A 21,084-nucleotide genomic window follows, 5' to 3' on the forward strand; every position below is an offset into this window, starting at 1 on the left:
TTTTGAGACAGAGTCTTGTTCTGTTGCCAGGCTAGCGTGCAGTGGCACAATCTCAGCTCACTGCAACCTCTACCTCCTGGGTTCAAGCGATTCTTCTGTCTCAGCCTCCCAAGTAGCTGGGACTACAGGCACCCACCATCACACCCAGCTAATTTTTTGTATTTTTAGTAGAGACGGGGTTTCACCATGTTGGCCAGGATGGTCTCAATCTCTTGACCTTGTGATCCACCCACCTTGGCCTCCAAAAGTGCTGGGATTACAGGCGTGAGCCACCGCACCTGGCTGGTTTTTACATTTTTAAAGATTTGTTAAAAAAAAAAAATGAAGAAGAGAACTTAGACCATGTGAAGCCTGCAAAGCCTAAAACATTCACTATTTAACTCTTTACAGAAAAAGTTTGCCGATCCTTATCTTAAACTAGTAGTTAAATGTTTTTTAACTGAAACCCAGTCAGGCCAAGCTCCAGTTTACAGAATAGGTAGAGGAGGAGCTGCTCTGCAGGTGAAGTGGTGGCAGGGAGTGACCTCCCTCGCAAATGTTCTGTTTCCTCACAGCTGCTGCACACAGCCAAGGAGCCCTGGGCTCCTGGACACCAGTTTGCAAACTACTGTTCTGAGCATTCTCAAAAAGAATGATTTATAATTAGCCCCTTAAGTGTAATGGGTTGGTACTGACGTGCCTTGTGCCTACAGTTTATTGGCATTTTCTCCTAAGCACAAAAAACAGTTCCTATTTTCATTCTATTTAACACACTTACTTTTTGGTGGGGGGAGATATAGCACAAATTATATTCAGGTCACGCATATGCCGTTGAATAGCATACTCATAGACTGGAAAGAAGAAAGTCTTGCACTTGTCCAGTTTACTGTCTTCATCCCTTTATCCCCCATCCTGCCGTGATGTCACATTTGAAGGGACAGAGGCCCTAAGAAATTAAATGATGTGCTCAAGGTCACATAGGCAGGGCCCAGGTCTTTTGATCCTTAGGACAGTTCCTTCTACAGCCTTCATTGTTTTCTGCTTAAATAATCATCCAGACATTGTTACCTAGAGTTTGAATTCTTGGTATTTTACTCTGTCATCTTGTACTTCTCAGTATCTTGCAGGACTGAGAAGAGGTGGTGGTGAGGCAGTCTTCAGATGATAGCTGCTGCTAAGAAGGACTGTGTAACTGTGTTTTGAAGGAAAATATCTATACATATTTGCTTATATATGCATGTATTAGTTTCTTATTGCTGTAACAAATTATTATGAATGTGGTGACTTAAGACAACACAAATTTATTATCTTATAATAATAAGATTTTGGTCAGAAGTCCAGATGTGTGGGCAGGGCTGCATTCCTCCTGGAAGCAGGCTATAGGGGAGGATCTGTTTCCTTGCCTTCTCCAGCTTCTAGAGGCTGTATCTCCCTTGACTTGTGGCTTCATCACTCCAACCTCTGCTTCTGTTAATCTTTGACCTCTAACCCTCCTGCCTTCCTCTTATAAGGACCCTGAAATTACACTGGGCCCACTTGGATAATCCAGGATAATCTCTGCATCTCAGGATCCTTAACCTTAATCATACCAGCAAAGTTCTTTTGCCATGTAAGGTGCCAGATTCACACATTTTGGGAATTAGGATGTGAATATCTTTGGGGGCCATTATTCTGCCTACCACAATACATAAAATATCTGAAAAGGATATGAGAGCAGCTAGAAATCTTGGTTGCTCCTGAGGAGGGAAACTAGATGGCTAGAAATCAAGCATGGTAGGACGATCTTTTTTTTTTTTTAATTTTTTTTTTTTTTTTTGAGACAAGGTCTCACTTTGTCATCCAGGCTGGAGTGTAGTGGTATGCTCTCAGCTCTCTGCAGCCTTGACCTCCTGGGCTCAAGCGATCATCCCACCTCAGCCCCCCATGTAGCACTATCCAGTACTACCTCTTGGACAGGTATGCCCCTGACCAGCTCAATTTTTTGTATTTTTTGTAGAGACAAGGTTTTGCCATGTTTCCCAGGCTGGTCTCGAACTCCTGAGCTCAAGTGATCTGCCTGCCTGGGCCTCCCAAAATGCTAAGATTATAGGTGTGAGCCACTGCACATGGCCAGGAAGATATTTTTGAATGTTTATTTACACATATATATTCTTCATGTAATTAGTAAGCCTTCTGATGTTAGGAACTTAATGTTCACAGGTATATTCAAAATCTTAGATGCCAGCCACGCATCTTGGTTGAGCAGTGATATAGATTTCTCAGTTGATTGATTTTAGCCAGCATCAGAATAGTTCCTATGCACCATATTTGAGTTCAATTCAGAACACTTACTGAAGGCCCACTAGCACTTACTTGACCCAGTAGATGGTGGAGAAGTGTGTTGGTCACACTCAGTTACCTTTCGAGCAGCCTGTCCTCTGGAACGTTGTGCAGTGATGGAAATGTTCTCTGTCTGCAGTATTCACTTGGTGGCCACTACGCCACTGAGCACTTGAAATGTAGCAAATGCAACTTGAGAGACTGACTTTTTCATTTTAATTACTTACTTTCGATTAACGTAAATAGTCACGTGTCTAGAGGCTACCATATTGGACACAGCAGCTTTCGAGAAAAATGTAATGAGTTCTGAGGTAGGTGATTTCCCAGGTCCGTCTTGAATAGCTGGGCCCTCGTTTAGCAATGAAGTACATTCTAAACCTTAAGTTCCTTATTGCCACTGGAGTTTGCTCCATGGAAAGAATGTAATGATGAGGGACTGAATCCCTAGGACCACACTGGAAGAGGGCTGCCTTGCCTGATATGGCAAGTATCTCATGGATCTCGTGGCCTCAATGCTTCTGAAGTTTCCTGATGCTACTGAAATTGTTTCTATGAGCAAATTTATATGGGGTTTCTCCTCTCACTTTCTGGCTGTTGGAAGTGCATTTTTTTAGGGGTACCTGGGGACAAGTCCTTGATGCTTTCCCAAATGGCACATTTACTCCCTGGAGGGTTCCCCCATCTGCCATCCCCCTCCTGTCTCACCCTATCTTCCAGTTTTGAGTTTGCCATCTGGGGCAGGAAGTTTCCAAGAAACAGCAACTGGGAGCAAAATTCACCTCTTCCTTTTGTCTTCTTTTTATCTAAAGGTAGACTTAGTTTAAGTTCCCTTCTTCTTCTTTACCGCAACCCTGGAAATAGTGAACCTATCACAGAGGTCAGGGGCATACCTGTCCAGGAGGTAGTGCTGGAACTGCGGTCCTGGTGCCTGTCCACAGGTGTGTGGATGTGGACTCAGACCAGGAGCCCTTAGGTCTTCCTTGGTGTTTGTCACCTGTCAGCGTCCCCTCACACACCTCACCCTCTGAGATCTGCAGCCTCTATGCCTGGTGGAAGAAGAGGCCAAGGGTCTAGGAAAAGAAGTGGAACAGACTGTGACTTCCCAGATTACATCCATCCCATGCAGTAGCGACATTCCGGAGTCCTAGGTCCTTGTTTTGGCTCTGCTGTTGACAGCTCTGACCTTACACTTACCACTCAGTCACTTGCACTTCAGTTTCCTAATCTATAAAAACAGGCACACTTGGCTATGTTAACTCTACGGTTTTGTGATTCTCACTGGGAAAATGGGAATTGACGGAAAACCTCTGCCTGCTGCCATGGCTGCCTAGACAGTGTCCTTCTCCACCAGCAGCCTCATGCTCTTGCAGTAGTGAGAGGTTTTCTGTACTGTCTCCCCTCAAGCATTAGAGAGTGTTTTGCCTCAGCAGGAAGGAGGACTTGCCCAGGGGCTGGTAAGCAGCAATGTTCAAGGTCACTCCAGAGAGGTTGAGGTTCCCATCATCCCTACGTTCTCCCAGAAGGGATGTCAGGCAGCAGGTGCCAAATCTTGGTGCTTGGCTTGGTTCAGCCTTTGTATCAGGGATGCGAGGCACAATCAGCACCCCACACATGAATCCAAAACTGAATGAGGGCTGCTGCTGTGAGCGTCCCCTGGCCGGCCGTGAGCCTTGTGTATCTGCACAGTGGGAAGCGTGCCGTTGAGCCTGCCCGCTTTATAACAGGGCTCCCTGTGCCAGGTGGACTACAGCAGCGTCATCACATAAACGTCCCCACTTCACTGCAAGTAACCTTTCTTTCCCCCCTCTGGATTTTACCTCTGATCCCTTTGTCCTTAACAAACAAGTATTCTAGGTCTGATGTGAGGCTGTACATAGACACTGTCTCATTATCCAGTTAATCTCTGTTTGCTGTTACAGATTCAGCCAACAGTGGCATTTGCTGGCCTTCAATTGGAAACCTTTTTCTCCATTGTCACTTACGGGAACTGCTGAATGACTCATTATGCCGTGGTCAGCCCTCTCGGGTTATTTGCCACAATAGGCCTGACCAGCCAGATTAAAGTGGGCAGTAACTCTAAGCTCCCTGTGTCATCAGTTCAGGATCTGTGTCCCCAGTCAGAGCTCTAAATTGAACATTGAGTTCAGCCTGCTTTGGATTAGTGCCTTAGGAGGCGGACACTTTGTCAGTCTGTGGAATGGATGGGTATGTGCATGGTACAAGTTAGGGATCCCAAGAATAAGGCAGAGGGCTGGGTGAGTCCCATTTTAGGGTACATGCAGATCACTGGGGAAGCATTGTTTCTGCCCCACCCCTGCAGGTTCTGATGTAGTTGTTCTAATGGGAGGCCTTGGACTCTGCATTTTAAGCATGCATTTGGGTGATTCCTTTTCCAGGTAAACAGCATCCTGAAAACAGTGTCCCAGGGGCTTTGGGGGAGTGATTGTTGCAGGTCTCATGTGGGACATCCAGGAAACAACTGTTTTGTTTGCTTGTTTTGGTGACAGAGTCTCGCTCTGTTGCCCAGGCTGGAGTGCAATGGCACGATCTCAGTTCACTGCAGCCTCCACCTCCTGGGTTCAAACGATTCTCATGCCTCTCAGCCTCCCGAGTAGCTGGGATTACAGGCACACACCAACCCACCCAGCTAATTTTTGTATTTTTAGTGGAGATGGGCTTCACCATGTTGGCCAGGCTGGTCTCAAACTCCTGACCTCAGGTGATCAGCCTGCCTCGGCCTCCCAAAGTGCTGGGATTACAGATGTGGGCCACTGTGCCTGGCCAAGAAACAATGCATCCCATTCCATTCAGCAACATTAATGCAGTCCACCCCAAAGTGGGACTCACCACAGTCCTCTGCCTTATTCTTGGAGAGAATGGAAGACAAATAGGCTTCGTCTCACAAGCCAGCTCAGAGCAGTTAATAGTGGCTGCAGTGGTGAAGATTCTGAGGTCATGCTCAGCTTGCAGGGGTCAGCAATAGTGATGTCCTCCATAGGTGTGGATGGCACCTGTGTACCACACATCTGTCATCTTGGTGGCCTGGACACAGGGTCTAGAGACCAGGTCCTCAGCTGGCACAAGGCAGGCAGGCTGACATGCAGACTGTAATAAATCCTTACAGTCCTTGGCTACTTTTCCCTTCCTTCAAGGTTTTAGGGGTAGGTGTAGACAGCAGCAGATGCTATAGGAAAGGCTCAGTGCATAGTGGTGATAGCAGATGATGGCACCAAATTGAATCCTGACTTGCCATTTATCAGAAGTGAGACATTGGGCAACTTATTTAACTCTGTGCCTTGATTTATTCATCTGTAAAATGGGAATAACAGTATTTACCCCAGAAAATGGTTATGGGGGTTAAATGAGATGAAATCTAGGAGCCCCTGAAACAGTGCCTGGCACATAGTGAGGCCAGGAGGTGCCAGCTGTTGCTTTTATTATGAGCTGATTGTGATTTGCGGGTACAAAAGTATTTTCAGCTCTTTGGAGAAGGGAACTTTTGGAGTCTAAGATGCTTTTCTGGTGGCTGGGCTGTGAAGTCATCCACGAGGAAGGTTCATCAGATGCATCTGAATGTCACAATAACACTTCTTCCTCTTGTAAAAGGAAAGGCGTTGTAAAATGGATGAGTTGGCTTACGCCCTCTGATAACTTACCCCTGCCAGTGGAGCTATGGGAGGCGGGCCACTGAGATACCCAGTGGATAACCGTGGATGTTTGCTTAAAGTTTTGAAAAGGAAGAATTCAGTTGGATTTCTGCATGCAGAGAGAGGGCGTTACCTGGGACCTAGTTTCAGAAGGAGGTTGCTGGCATTACTGATAGTGCAGCGAGAAGACCCAGCAGCACTGAAACATGTATGAGCTGGCTGGAATGGCTTTCTTGTAAATTGTAACCAGCGCACCGTTGTTTAGCAAAGCCTGCCAGGGCAACTCCAGCCTGGGCCAAGTATTCTCGAAGCCCAGAAAGCTCACATAAGATGCTTTTCCCCCCACTTACCTTATTAGCTTTCACCTAAGTGACATTGATGAAGCTTCTACCGTATGTTTAGCATTATGCTGGGTGTTGTGGGGGATGCAAACAAAGTGGCTTAGTCCCCTGTCCCACAGGTACTTTATGCTCTGGTTGGGTAGATATGCCAAACACTGAACAAATTAAAAAAAAAAAAAAAAGAAACACACACACTGTTTCCATGCACTTTCTGTAAGGGGCCAGATGGATACATACAGCAAGGACCTTGGGATGTTCTCTTTGTTATTTACCATACAGCACAGAGTGACTGAGATGGGTACTCAGCTGTAAACAAGTACAGTCTGTGAAGTAGGCCACATGGTTCCTGTGGTAGTTGAAAGGGACAACACGTTGCAAACTGGGGCATGAGGAAAGACAGTGTGAGACCTGGACGGGAAGGGCGGTAGAATTTTCACAGGAGAAGGATTTCTGGGCTTACTGACTTGTACCAGCAGAGGCATAAACATACCAGGTGGAGAAAAGGACAAGTAGAGCGTTTTGGGAAAGCGTGGAATCTGGATGAGGGCTGAGCTGAGGATGCTATTGGTCTTCGAATGCCAGGGTGGGAGCTGTTGAAGGGTTCTGAGTAGGAGAGTGACAGACCAGCATGGAGGAGAAGTAAGACTGGGCAGTGGGGTGGGAAGGGCCGTAAAGAGAGAAGCAGCAGTGAGGCAGGAATGGAGGCAGCATCATGGCCCGTGTGAGAACCTGACCTGGGTCCACTGGAGAGACACTCAAGAGAGGCTGTGGCTTGAGGGACACTGTGAAGAAACTAATTACCAATGTCATCTGCCTTGAAAGATGTAGGCTTTTTTATCCACTGGTCAACCTCTTATGTTTTACAGATCCGGCCAGTTATTGAACAAACCTTTCCTTTTTCTAAAGTTCCAGAAGCCTTCCTGAAGGTGGAAAGAGGACACGCACGAGGAAAGACTGTAATTAATGTTGTCTAAATAAAAATGCAGTTTACTGATTGTTGGCGTTCTTATTTGGTGAGTGCCTGTGAGCCCAAATTTTTTTCTAGCATTTTTTCCAGATTAGATTATAAATTCCATGATACAAGCTTTAAAAAATAAGCACACCGTTTTGGCCAGTAATCGATATAAAAATACCAGCACTTGAACTTGTCTGTAGTCAGTAAAAATTCCAGGTTTTTTCAAGCTGTTCTTTCACACTGGCTTTGCAGGTTGCTGTGGCACCTTCCATTTTACTAGCTTAAACTACTTTATTGTCTTTTTTTTTGTTTTTGAGACAGGGTCTTACTTTGTCACCTAGGCTGGAGTGCAGTGGCACAATCACAGCTCATTGCAGCCTTGACCTTAAGCGATTCTCCTGCTTCAGCCTCTCAAGTAGCTAGGACTACAGGTATGCACCACCACACCCAGCTAATTTTTTGTATTTTTAGTAGAGAGTTTCGCCATGTTACCCAGGCTGGTCTCAAACGCCCGGGCTTAAGCGATCCACCACGTCAGTCTCCCAAAGTGTTGGGATTACAGGCGTGAACCACCGTGCTGGGCTTGATCATCTTAATGTACCATACTAAAACTTTCAGTGTATGGATGGATGTCAGCATGAAGAGATCATTTAAAGCTAGTTCTTCTTGAATTAATCACCGAGCACCATTCTAACTGACCAAGGTTTCCTTTTTTGTTCCTCTACCATAATGTGGTCACCACATCTAAGTCTCTTAGTGTCATATATAAAAATCTGGCTGGTGATTCATTTGTTTATGCTCCTAATATTGAAAGGTGAGGGCAGAGTTTCTAACTTGTCAAAACCCTTACGTCTTGCATAAGGGTTAGGCCTGTTTCGGCAATTGAAACATGCTTCTCTGAGGGCTTTTCCATGGAAATTGCAGCCTTCCAATGGAGTCCAAAGCTCGCCACTTTGATGTCAAATGTTTACATTTAGATCTCTCTCCAGTCAACCCATTGCAGTGTGCACTTTTGAATATTCATTTACGGTAAGTGTTTTTACTTCCTAATATACTCATCCTCAGTATTGCACCTGAAATGCTTCCTTTAACTTTTGATGTAGACCTGTTTTGAGATTTCTGCTTGGTTAATTCCTGTTAGACACTCGTTTGGTAGCATGTATGTTAGATGTAGGCTTTTCTCTAGAATTGCTGGTCTGGTCTTACTACCGAGTTATTTCAAAAGAAAAAAAAGTCTGATTTTCCAGGTGTAAATACCAACTGCTCCTGAATTCCATCTGGAGCAGCCTCAGCTCTTTTCCTGGAGGGCTCCCAGGTGGTAGTGGGAGTAAAATACTTGAGCCAGGACCTCACTCATCCTCGTTTCCACTCAGAAACCATGGCGTTTGGAAAGAGTGTCAGCAACACTTTCTTGCTGTTAAACCAGCACCCCTCAAACCTGCTTCATCCTAATCAGACATTTGTTTCTAATCTGCTAGCTGACTCTCTTTGAAGGGTTAGATGAGGGCTACTGAATGGACTCTCAGATTTCATCAACATAGTTAACCAGAAGCAAGTTTATTTAAGAGATCAGCTCAGCACAGGCCATTGTAGAGTGTCTTACCCCACCACATTGTAATGGTATACACAAAAGGCCTAAATTCAAAGCTATACATCTAGGAACAAGACAGATACGTTGGATGCTGTTGTACCAGCGCCAATAATATTTTAAAACAAGATAAACTATTCCAGTGACCGGAATTGCCTACCACAGACTCCAGAGAAGATCAGCATTTTAGAATTAGAGACACACTTGAATAGATGGAAAAGAAACGAGTTGTTCTACGTGTGATAAGAGCACCAGTATTGAGTGATGAGGACAAAAAGAGGAAGAATATATTCAAGGAAATGTTTAGCACTTTTGTTCTTCAAAGCTAGAACCCAGTTTGAACAGCAGCGTATGGGCCAGTGTCTTGTCAGTAGTTAAGCAGTATGTTTGCATTCTTGAAATGCTTACTGCAGTTGAGGGTTCCAAGACTGCTTGAAGATTGATTTGACTCCAGTCAAATCATGAGTTCCAAGACTTGACCAGCAACATCCCTGAAGGTCTCTTTTCCTTCACTTTCTGGGGATAATTGCTGGTCGTCCTCTTGAGCCTTTCACACCTCATTTAGTGGCTACAGTGCCCCCAGGACCTGAGGCTGTCCACCAACAGCTGTACCCCGAAGCAATGGCTATAGAACACTGCAGGGCAGGCAGCCCCATGCAGGCCATGTGCAGATGCAGGTGGATAGAAGGGCAAGAAATTAGGCTAACAAATCTGAGTTTAGCAAAAATGTATATAACATTGCTTCAGCGCTTGTAGATGAGTAAGGATGGCTCATAAATTAGGTCATGATAATAGTGTTCCAGTAGCAGCTATAAGAAAGGCATTAAACCACACTCATTTGTGACATTCTAGGGCAGCCCATGGATCAGTTAAAATAATTCAAATCCTGGCTGGGCGCAGTGGCTCAGGCCTGTAATCCCAGCATTTTGGGAGGCTGAGGCGAGCAGATTGCTTGAGCCCAGAAGTTCGACATCAGCCTGGGCAACATGGTGAAACCCCATCTCTACAGAAAAACAAAAATTGGCTGGGCTTGGTGGTGTGTGCCTATAGTCCCAGCTACTTGGGAGGCTGAGGTGGGAGGATCACCTGAGCCTAGGGAGGTAGAGGCTGCAGTGAGCCACGATTGCACCACTGTACTCCAGCCTGGGTGACAGAGTGAGACCCTGAATCAAAAAATTAATAATTCAAATCCTACTAACAACTGTTACCATACTTTGACATGAAATTTTTAAACTGCATTAGTTTTTAATATGAACTAAAGGAAAGTAATATTTTGTTTAGAGTTCCTTAAAGGTGTGAAGACCTAAGGCTTTCCTACTGTGCTATGCAGCATATTTTAAGGTTCCATAAAGTGTTTAAGGCCAAGAACCAAAATTACAGGCCTAATTAAGTATTTCTTCTCAGATGCTAAACAGTTCTCTACCTTTCAAACCTAAGCCTTTATCTTACCCTTTAAAGTGTAAGGGCTTTGTAGGCCTACAAAGTTGGTAGATTTGTTCCAGTTCTCTCCTGTCACTATCTTTGGAAATAATTTAAAATGTACACAGTCTTGAAGTCTTGGTATAACATTTTAAAAAATCACCCAAAAGCTGCTAATTAGGCAACCTGTTTAAGCAGCTACCAAAAATGAAAGGCAAGAAATGAAAGGAGGACAAATTATTGGCTTAAAGCTATGATAGTCTTTTGAAACGATGAGTAAGTTCTCTGAGTCATGGCAGCATGATTTAAGGTTGAATTTAGAATCAATGAAGGAGGAGTTGATCCACTTTCCAGTTGGATCTTCCATCAGCATTGTCCTTTTTAAAAAATAAGGTGACTGGAAGGACCTCCAGAAGATTCTTCTTCCTTCTTTGTTCAGGTTTATAGGACCATGGCTTCCCACACTTGTGTAAACTTCTCTTTGCTGACAGTGTTGAGGATAATGTGATTTTGATCATACTGTGTGCCCCCTAAAAGAAAGGAAGGAAAATAATAAAAGATGAATGTGCCCATGGTGAAGGGTCTATAGTAGACACAATTTTCCCAACACCAGTACAGCAAAAGTAAGCAAGTAAACAAGGTGTAGAACGGCATGCCTCAAGGAGGCAAGGCAGGGAGGGAAGCCTGAGCCCCTGTGGGATGACAGGGTCAACCTGCCATAGGTGAATCTGTCCAGATCCCATCATCGGGGCACCAGCAGCTTCACACAGGACATCCTACCTCATGGGCTCCTTTTTCTACCCAGTTCTTAGGAGCTAGTCCACAGTCACTCGTACAATGTCTGAAATTCAAGGGAACTGGGAAAACTCAAGAGAAGGGAAAAGGAGTAAAGAGACTAACATATATTTGGTGGTGAGATGGTGGATTCGAGACACCAGTGAGGAAAGAGCAGGCAGTCCTGGCAGTAGTGGAAAGGTGGGAGGAATGGTTATTGAGGAACAGCATTTGCATGAACAGTGAAAACGGGCTGTATTAGGTCAAAGGGAAGGTTTGAATGACACCCGGAAGTACACAAAGGGACAGGGTAGCATTGTCACTACTGGGGACTCGGTGGATAAAACTTCATAGCATTTAAGATGCTGAGTACCATTGCATTGTAAAACTATTATCATGAACTCTCTAACTCCCTTTTACCAGAATGTTTGTAAGATTTTCCAAAGGTGCTTACTGGATGTTTCAGATACTTTAGTGCTATAAACAGCCTCATGGCTTCTTTCTTTGGAGAAGTATCATTAACAAAAGGGTTATCTGATTTTTTTTTCCAGTGTAGAATAAAGATCCCCTCAGATGACTTATCCTTTTTTTAGCATAAACCTCAGCACCAAGGATATATCAACAAAGACCCCATCAAAGTAAAAATCTGTGCATTTTGATGCAGGGAGTGACCGGTATTGAAAGCATGCTTCCTCCTTGGACCAAGAAGAAATAAACATTCTTTTCGCCTTTGAAGCAAAATATGAAAAAGTTTGAGAATTTACACAATAAATCTAGGTATTATAGTTGAGGAAGGAAATCGTCTCTTCTCTTGTGAGACTGATTTATCATCATTGATAATCTACAGCCTCTACACAGCTAGATGTATGGCTAGATGTACTGTAGAATACAAGGGTAAGGCGCTTTAGGCCTTTTTGTGTAAGTTTGTAGCAGTAGGGAAAAAGCGTTGCCACTGCCAGCAAACGCTACACTCTGCCCAGACAGAGACACACACAGCATATTCCGCCGAAGTTTCAGGAAGTATTAACGCCACGATGTTTCTTTTCATACTTCATTATTATAGTATGTTAAAATACTTTTTGTATTTTAAGAGTATCTTTTGTATTTTAAAGGTGTCTTAAAATACTTTCATATAAATTCAACTAGAATCATGAAGACTAGAAAGTTCTTGAGAAATAATTTGATTCATTTTCTTGCCTTTGGAAAGTATGTAAATTGTACAGACTTCATGTTTTTTAAAGTGAATATGAATCAGCTTCCACTGTTGTTACAAGGTATGTGGTCTGGAATAATACATGAATGTCTACCAAAAGAACTCATTTCCCAAACATAAGGAGATGAGCTAGAAGACAGATGCGTGATCTAATAACTCTTAGGGCAATTTTAATAGATAACAAGTGGCTTAGTAGTTGTAGCTAATGGAAATCACGGTCTGCTAGTTAAGTGCACCAACAGGAAAGGAAGTGTTTATATTCTCCTCTGCGTGGGGTGTGGGACGTGCCGCGCTGCTTTCTCATGTCCACAAGATGGCACCATTCTCCCAGTCTGAGAAAATTAAAATCAGTTTAACAATGAATTAACACTGTTGTAGCTAGCGGGGTGTGGTGGCAGGCACCTGTAGTCCCAGCTACTCAGGAGGCTAAGGCAGGAGAATTGCTTGAACCCAGGAGACGGAGGTTGCAGTGAGCCAAGATCGTGTCATTGCACTCCAGCCTGGGTGACAGAGCGAGACTCCGTCTCAAAAAAAAAAAAAAAAAAAAAAGACTGTTGTAGCTACTGTACTACTGAGAGTTCACAAATATACAGGATATTATGCTTACTCAACAGGCTCTTGAGTAATTTATATAGGGTCATTTAGGAAGGGGCTCTGGAGCTTTAAAAAGAAGTCTTAAGAAACGTAGAGTCCCACTGTTCATGTCAGAGCCAAGACAAGGAGTCAGGTGTCCTTCCTTCTGGTCCACTGCTGATGTAGCAAGTCAGGGACATCCTGTGTGCCTAGTGCATCTAGAACGTAAGCTGTCTGAAGCTAAGGAGGTGGCTTTTTTTTTTCTCACTGTGGTGCCCTCCATGTCTAGCACTGAGCCTGCCACATAGTGTGTACCCCATGAATACATGTTGAAAGAATAAGAGAAGAAAGCTCTAGCTAAGGATTATAGTGTCGTCCACCCTGGACATAGGAAGCGGATCACATTTGTAAAAAACAGGAAGGTTTAGTCAGATTTCCTTTGAGAACTAAATACCCTACTTTTTCTAACATTGCCTCAAAAACTCCATTTTTTCCAATTCAGTCACATTTCTTTGGTGTCTCTGGAGATTTTGAAACTCTTGTAAACACTGAAGCACTCTAGTGCAATAAAGTTTATCAGAATAAGAATAAAGAAAGATGTGCGTAAATCGTAACTAGTTTGAACCTCAGGTTGATCATCTATAAAATGAGTATTTCACCTGTCTACATATTGACAAATCTGTTGTACCAGATGTAACGTGAGGGAGCTGTACTATATGTTACTGTTCAGTTTCTGAATATTACATTTATTTTCTTATATCCAAGGGTACTGCTTGCATTTCATATGATCTTTGTGGTCTCCATCCAGCCTGTAGTTGCAGTGCTTAGTTTGTGTTCCCTAAGTGCCCCCTTAATGAAGGCAAAGGCATTGTTTGCCTCTGAGCATCTTTCCAACTTCTCAGATTCTGTGTGATTCTAAGTCCGTTGTTTTAAGTGGTTTGGCCAAACTACCTACCTGGTGATCCAGAAGTGACACAGCCACTTTTGCTCCCCATACAGCTACCAAAGCCCCTGATGAAAATGTCCAGGTTCATTCTCCATTATCCATAAATGTCGCTTTTTAAAAATCAGATTGCAGTGCTTTCTTTACCCCTACAACTTGTTTTTTTTAGACGAAGTCTCGCTCTGTCGCCCAGGCTGGAGTGCAGTGGCACAATCTCAGCTCAGTGCAACCTCTGCCTCCCGGGTTGACGCGATTCTCCTGCCTCAGCCTCCTGAGTAGCTGGGACTACAGGTGCCCACCACCACGCCCGGCTAATTTTTTTGTGTTTTTTAGTAGAGACGGGGTTTCATCAAGTTAGCCAGGATGGTCTCGATCTCCTGACTTCGTGATCCGCCCACCTTGGCCTCCCAAAGTGCTGGGATTACAGGCGTGAGCCACCACGTCTGGCTCTTTACCCCTACATCTTAAACTTTAATGACAGCATTGGCCTAAATCCCTGATTAAAGTAAAATTGAGTCATTTTGTAGTGATGATTTAAAATAGAGTATGTAATATACTCATAAAAATTTTAAAAAGTAATGGAGTATGTAGTACGGTTACATTATCACCAGTTTGCTAAATTTACAAAACAATTGTACTTTCCTGATAGGGAATTTAAAAAGTGCTCATTAATTTAAAGCAGAATTACCCCAGATGACATGAGTATAACACTGTCTGCTCCTGTCAATAGCAACAGCACTAGTTCACTGAGTTCCCACACAGAGGTTAGGTCATTCTTATGTTGTTTTAAAATGACCGTTGGGGATTCTCCGGGTGTGGGCCTCAGACCAGCAGCATTGGCAACACCTGGGAACTTGTTAGAAAAGGAATTCTCAGGCCCCACCCCAGACCTACAGACTCAGTCTCTGAGGATGTGGCCCCACAGTCTATTTTAACCCACCCTCCAGGTGATTCTGATGTAAATGAAGTTTGAGGACCACCACCCTAAATTTATTTGCCCCAAGCACCATCAATTCACTCCTTATTAGCTTCATTGAACACATATTGCATTGAAATCCTCTAGGCTGTGTTAATTCCTTTGAGATCTTAGATCTTTTCAATGAAAGGTCACGTGTATACATGAGAATCATCAACTCTACTGAACTAAGTGCAATCATGGCCTTTCAGCTTGTGATTTTTAGTCTAATATAATAAAATGAATGGTTTGAAGTCAGCCTATGGCCAGATTCTGGTTCAGCAGTTACAGCTGTGAGATTGTGGCTAAACTGGCCAACCCCTTTGAACTTCCCTTTTTTTTGTCTGTAAAATTGGGGAGAAGAGGGAGAGGGGATAATGTAGACCTCATAGGGCGGCTATGAAGATGACAGGAGACACTGTACTGAAAGTGGTTAACACAGCAGCTGGCACATAGTAGGCGCTCTCTACTGTTACTACTAATAATACATTCATCATCATTTTCAAAAGTTATGGATAGATTTTTCCTTAACTAAAAGACATACGCATTACAATAAAAATAAGGGAAGTGACCCTTACCTTTGACATCTAAAACTAAATTTGGCTTCAACTTGCTATAAATCCTGCCGTCGGACTTCAAGCTCCAGAACTGGCTGTCAGCATTCTGGTCCAGGGCCAGGCCTAGCTTGGAGCCGGATGTTACCAGGCTGCCCACAATCGTCAGGCAGCAGTCTTCTGCTATCTGCTCGGTGGAAAAGACAAGATAGCTTAAATATGTATCCAGCTGTAAGTCTCATAGCAATGGTTTCTCTGGTTACCTTGATCTTTAAAATTATCTCAGTTCCTAGCTTCATTTACCCCACATGAGGCAGTTCAGCTCTTAGCCAACTAGAATCGGACAATAAATATTTATGCCCTTTATTTCAGATGACACGAGTGATGGAAAAATCTCAATTTTTGTGCGTCGTAAGACTTCTGCCCTTTGCAAGACTAAATCTTACTAGTAGGGAAAGCCTCAGAACATTAAAATTGCCCATCATATTTTTGCCTGCCATAAGTGACCACGATCCCAGGCAGGTTCTGTAGCTATGTTGCCCTCTGACATCTCCACCTCTGCTTGGCCTGACCTTCCAGTATATGACTGCACCTCTAATTTTGTAGCACTGGGTGGCTAAAGGGCATTTTATCATTTTAAAATTCAGAATTCATTTATTAGCATCTGTCTTTCCTTCATGAGAACTAAAATTTTCTAAACAGGCATGCTTTCCAGCTATGAAAAGAGAAAAATGCAGACTCACTAGAGGGTGTTTCAATGCAAAGATTTTATGAGCCCTTCCCTGAAGTGAGTCTACCCTTATTATATAAATAATGTATGACAGTCATGTTCACATGCCATTAACAAATATTACTGGCCAGGTGCAGTGGCTCACAACTGTAATCCCAACACTTTGGGAGGCCAATGTGGGAGGATCACTTGTGAGGCCCTATCTCTACAGAAAAGTTTTAAAAATTAGCCAGGTGTAGTGGCATGCACATGTGGGCCTCAGCTACTCAGCAGGCTGAGGTGGGAGGATCCCTTGAACCCAGGTCGAAGCTACAGTGAGCTGTGATCGCATCACTACACTCCAGCCTGGGCAACAGAGCTAGACTCTGTCTCAAACACAAAAACAAAACAATGTTGCTATAAAAATGTCTGTTAAAAGTGTATTATTCTAGGCCAGGTGCAGTGGCTCACGCCTGTAATCCCAGCCCTTTGGGTGGCCAAGGCAGGCGGATCACGTGGTCAGGAGATGAAGACCATCCTGGCCAACATGGTGAAACCCCATCTGTACTAAAAATACAAAAAAGTTAGCTGGGCGTGGTGGCACGTGCCTATAGTCCCAGCTACTCAAGAGGCTGAGGCAGGAGAATCGCATGAACCCGGGAGGCAGAGGTTGAAGTGAGCCGAGATCGTGCCACTGCACTCCAGCCTGGTGACCGGGCAAGACTCTGTCTAAAAAAAAATTGAAATAAAATAAAGTGTATTATTCTATATTGAGATGAAAGCACTTGATAATCTAGGAGACTTTTTCTCATTGACCTATTGAATTCAAAGTTGTTAAATAACATCACTGAAATGTCTGTTAGAAATAACTGCTGAAAGGCACCATTTTCTTGGCTTGTTTAAGACAATTCAAAGGCAGAAAGCTGCTTTTCTTGCTTCTATATTACAACTACTTCTGTTTCTCCTGCTAGTTCTTCTATGCATGTCCAAACAGTACTTCTGTTTACGGAAAGAATTCCCCCTCCAGCACAACAGACCCAATTAACGAGTTGTACTCCTTTTCGAAAGGCTGTGTTCCTTCTGCTGACTCATGGGGCACCAGGTTGTTTTTTTTGTTTTGTTTTGTTTTGTTTTTTAAAGAAAATCAGGAGCCAACGGTCAAGCTCATAAAAAATCAAGGAATAAAAAAGTTTTATCTACCATAGAAACATGAGCTTCTTTCATAAAAATCTTACTACAGTCAGCTTTTAAGTGTCTGTTAATAGCAGGAATGGTGCAGGAGGGAGACGGGCCATTTTCCACTTTACAGCGTATGACACTTAGGAAATGGACTGTGTAGTACACAGAGGGATCTCTTTACCCTTCATCCTAGTCTTTGGATTTCCCCAAAACAGAAACAAACCAAGAGTGATTTTTGTTGACAGGGCTGGAGCTTACAGTTTGTTTCTGTAACAGTTACGTTAAGGAAAAAGGGAAGAAAAACACTTCCTTTTTCTACTACTATATAAAAATCAAGCATAGAAGTAAATATTCTATCTTGGATCAGTGCTATATTTACCTTTCATTTTAAGTTCCTAGACTGGTTCTATCAGAGCTAGGATATACTGTCATGAAAAAAAGTTCATTTCTGAAAGTACTCCAGGAAATTGTGAAATTGCATCTACTTGAAGAAAAGATCAAAAGCTTATGAAAGGATGGTCACTTCCTAGCAAAGGCATCACAGGCCCCCATGGAATCCTGAAGCTCACCCTGCATTTGATGCATCCTTCTTGATAGATCCAAATCTGATCATCGGCCCCAACATCCTCCATGACCTGTATCCTCAGAAGCTTCAGATCCTCTAAGTTTCCATTGGTTGACATGAATAACCCTGTTGCTTTGTTTCGAAGTCTGAAATAAATTCGCTTCTAGAAGACAAAAACCCCAGCAGTCGTCATACAAGATGTGCTGCTGGAAGCACTGAACAAGCATTAATATCAGGAAGAATCCAAAGTGTTTATGGATTAAGGGTAATTACTATACTCCAGAGTCTCAGAGGTTTTAGATTTTCTCAATGAGAAGAGTTTGACAAAAATGTCAAAGTGCCTGAGGCAGGTGCCTGCCTGTGGATAACTGCCTTTGATGTTCAGTTTTATGGCATTCTGAAGCAGCCACACCTCTTAGCACCAGAAACTGAGCCCAGATTATTGGGGCGGGGAAGGAGTTTATGGGGTGAGGCCAATTATAAACTGTGAATTAAAAAATTGGATAAAAAGTTGGATTGCATTTACAAAAAAGAAATTTCAGAGAAGAGTCTATACAGAGCATGGAGAAGAAGAAAATACCTGAACAAAAGGTCGTAGAGAACCTATTTGGCGACAGCCACTGAATTCATACCAATTAGGTACTTCTGCGGGTGACAATAGGAACTGTCGCCCTCTGTAATTGCCATATTCATAAGTAACCCATCTGAAAACAAAAAGCAAATAACCACAGTAAGTGGCAATTTTCATTTGACAGTGGACCCCAATTACATTTATTTTTAGAATGCTTTCCATTTCTAGACTGAACTATATACTTTTAACATACATTGGGGGAAAAATGAAGATCTTTTCTAGAACACTTAAGTAATTTCTTGACAAATAGCAAAATTTTGCTATGTGAGTACTTATGCCAAAAAGTTCCATTCTTGAAAAGAAATAGGTAAGTTGTTTCCTCCATAAAGCAATGAAATATTGTCTTTTAGTGGATTCCTCAGTTATTCCTGGGAACTATTCATAAAATAGCTTCAGTTGTAATAATGGATCTTTAAGTTGTTTAAGTAGTTAATATTTTCAAAGCTCTTAGTAGGTGCTAAATAGGGTTAAATAATAAGTTTTGTCTGCAATGAGAGTAATCTTTGTTAAATCTAAAAAACTGCTAAGATACTCAGTTCCCTTCTGCTCAGATGCTGCTGCTGCACACCTGAGGAAGTATGGGTTCAAGTGCAGACTGGCGTGGAAGCAGCCCAGCACCCTCCTCTCTTGCATATTACATCAAGGAAGAATGCACTCTACTTTTAATCCAGGAACTTAAATCCTAGATGAAATTTTATCATTTTAGTCATCTTATCATAAAAACAAAATATTCAAACCTGCTGCAAAAAAATCACCTGTAATTCTACCACCCTAATATTCTATAATTTTTTTTTTCAGGTAGGTCTCACTCTGTTGCCCAGGCTGAAGGGCAGTGGCACGATTACAGCTCACTGCAGTCTCAACTTCCCAGACTCAAGTGATCTCCCACCTCAGCCTCCTGAGCAGCTGGGACTACAGGCGCACACCACCACACCCGGCTAATTTTTGTGTTTTTAGTAAAGTCAGGGTTTCAACATGTTGCCCAGGCTTGTCTGGAGCTGCTGGGTTCCAGTGATCTGCCCGCCTTGACCTCCCAAAGTGCTGGGGTTACAGACGTGAGTCACTGCGCCCAGCTTCTGTGATTTAAAAAAATTTTTTTCTTAGATGGAGTTTCACTCTTGTTGCCCAGGCTGGAGTGCAGTGGTGTGATCTCAGCTCACTGCAACCTCCACCTCCCGGGTTCAAGTGATTCTCCTGCCTCAGCCTCCCGAGTAGCTGGGGTTACAGGAGCCCACCACCACACCTGGCTAATTTTTGTATTTTTAGCAGAGACGGGGTTTCACCATGTTGGCCAGGCTGGTCCTGAACTCCTGACCTCAGGTGATCCACCCGCCTCAGCTTCCCAAAGTGCTGGGATTACAGGCAGGAGCCACTGCGCCCAGCCCGGCCTGATTATTTTTTAAGTAGATGTAGTCCACCCCAACATCTGTTGTACACAGGTAGACCATACCTATTGTTTTTGTGAATAAAAGAAAAATACTTCCTTAAAAACATATATTACATTGATAGTACTCATTCATTTTTATATTTTTCAAAAGTATTCAAAGTTGAGGGAAAAAAATCTTTCCAAGTTAACCTTTAATCATTTGTAGAACATCTGCCAGTCATTCCCAGCTAACGAAAATCTCAGCCCTGAGCTCCAAAATCAGAGGACTTACTTTTTTTTAAAGGGATAAGAAAAGTCAGCTCTTTCTTACTTGCTAGACTATGAGAGGTGTTAAAGACAAAGTCCTTACCTTAAATAAACTAAAAATCTGGATAATGAAATAAAAGATGCTTTACACTTTTCCCAGTGGAAAAGTGTTCTAGAAAGGTGCATAATTATTAACCCTTACAGAAAGTAAGAGAAATGTAATATAAGAGAGGCAGAACTCTGATTTTTTTTTTTTTTTTTTTTAATATGAGGTCTTGCTCTGTCACTCAGACTGGAGTACAGTGGTGTGAACACGGCTCACTGCAGCCTCAACCTACTGTGCTCAAGTGATCCTTCGGCCTCAGCCTCCTGTGTAGCTGGGACCACAGGCATGTGCCACCACACCTGGCTAATTTTTAAATTTTTGGTAGAGATGGGGTCTCACTTTGTTGTCCAGGCTTTTCTTGAACCCCTGGATTCAAATGATCCTTCTACCTCGGCCTCCTAAAGTGTTGGGAGTACAGGCGTGAGCCACTGTGCCCAGCCCAAACTTGATTTTTAAAATGATCTATTTTATTGAGTCAACGAGTAGGTAACTCACATGCCACCAATAACCTGAACAGAGCGTATTTGCGTGTTGAATCCCAGGGATCGGAGATTAATGGTTTCTGCATTAAGTTCAATCTTTTTTCCTTTGAAGTCTTCTCTTTCAAAGAGAATAATGGTTGGTTCAGAAAATTCCTGTTGAGGAACAAAAACAATGTTCTGTTATTCATCTTTGTTAATAATTCAAACTTATGTGAAAATCATCTTGTTACAAGGACAAAGCACAAAAAATCTGCCAGATTTGGCCTTTCCATCAACTCCTTTTCCCAGGGGGCCTGGATGTTTGTATCCTCCAAGCTAGAGGGAGCACAGAGGGACAGTTAGTTTTCCTATTGCATAGGAAGGCAGGTAAATATAAACAGTTCGTAAACCAGGAAAACAAATTCCAGGCACAGAGAAATGGGTATTGCTGGGAAGATCAACACTTCTGATGGCATTTATTTTATTTATTTATTTGTTTATTTATTTATTTATTTATTTATTTTTTGAGACGGAGTCTCG

At 42.9% G+C, this 21,084-nt stretch overlaps 2 protein-coding genes across 3 annotated transcripts in view; one reads left to right on the forward strand and one right to left on the reverse strand.

The window, feature by feature from the left end:
* The window catches only part of RTN4IP1 (reticulon 4 interacting protein 1), a 59,545-nt gene extending 52,264 nt beyond the window's left edge, over positions 1–7,281 (forward strand). For both annotated transcript variants that reach the window (XM_011996263.1, XM_011996262.1), the window contains exon 9: positions 7,153–7,281. In XM_011996263.1, coding sequence (XP_011851653.1) covers positions 7,153–7,260 — 108 coding nt within the window. In that variant the 3' untranslated portion in view covers positions 7,261–7,281. The remainder of the gene's footprint in view (positions 1–7,152) is intronic.
* A 1,498-nt stretch (positions 7,282–8,779) lies between these two features.
* LOC105551115 (absent in melanoma 1 protein-like) overlaps positions 8,780–21,084 on the reverse strand; it is a 40,866-nt gene continuing 28,561 nt past the window's right edge. Inside the window, exons 9-13 of the mRNA XM_011996267.1 lie at positions 20,579–20,718; positions 18,294–18,417; positions 17,718–17,876; positions 15,285–15,447; positions 8,780–10,778 (exon numbers count right to left, since the gene is read on the reverse strand). Coding sequence (XP_011851657.1) covers positions 10,690–10,778; positions 15,285–15,447; positions 17,718–17,876; positions 18,294–18,417; positions 20,579–20,718 — 675 coding nt within the window. The 3' untranslated portion in view covers positions 8,780–10,689. The remainder of the gene's footprint in view (positions 10,779–15,284; positions 15,448–17,717; positions 17,877–18,293; positions 18,418–20,578; positions 20,719–21,084) is intronic.

This window comes from Mandrillus leucophaeus, unplaced genomic scaffold (assembly GCF_000951045.1).
Source record: "Mandrillus leucophaeus isolate KB7577 unplaced genomic scaffold, Mleu.le_1.0 Scaffold507, whole genome shotgun sequence".
NCBI lineage: Eukaryota > Metazoa > Chordata > Mammalia > Primates > Cercopithecidae > Mandrillus > Mandrillus leucophaeus.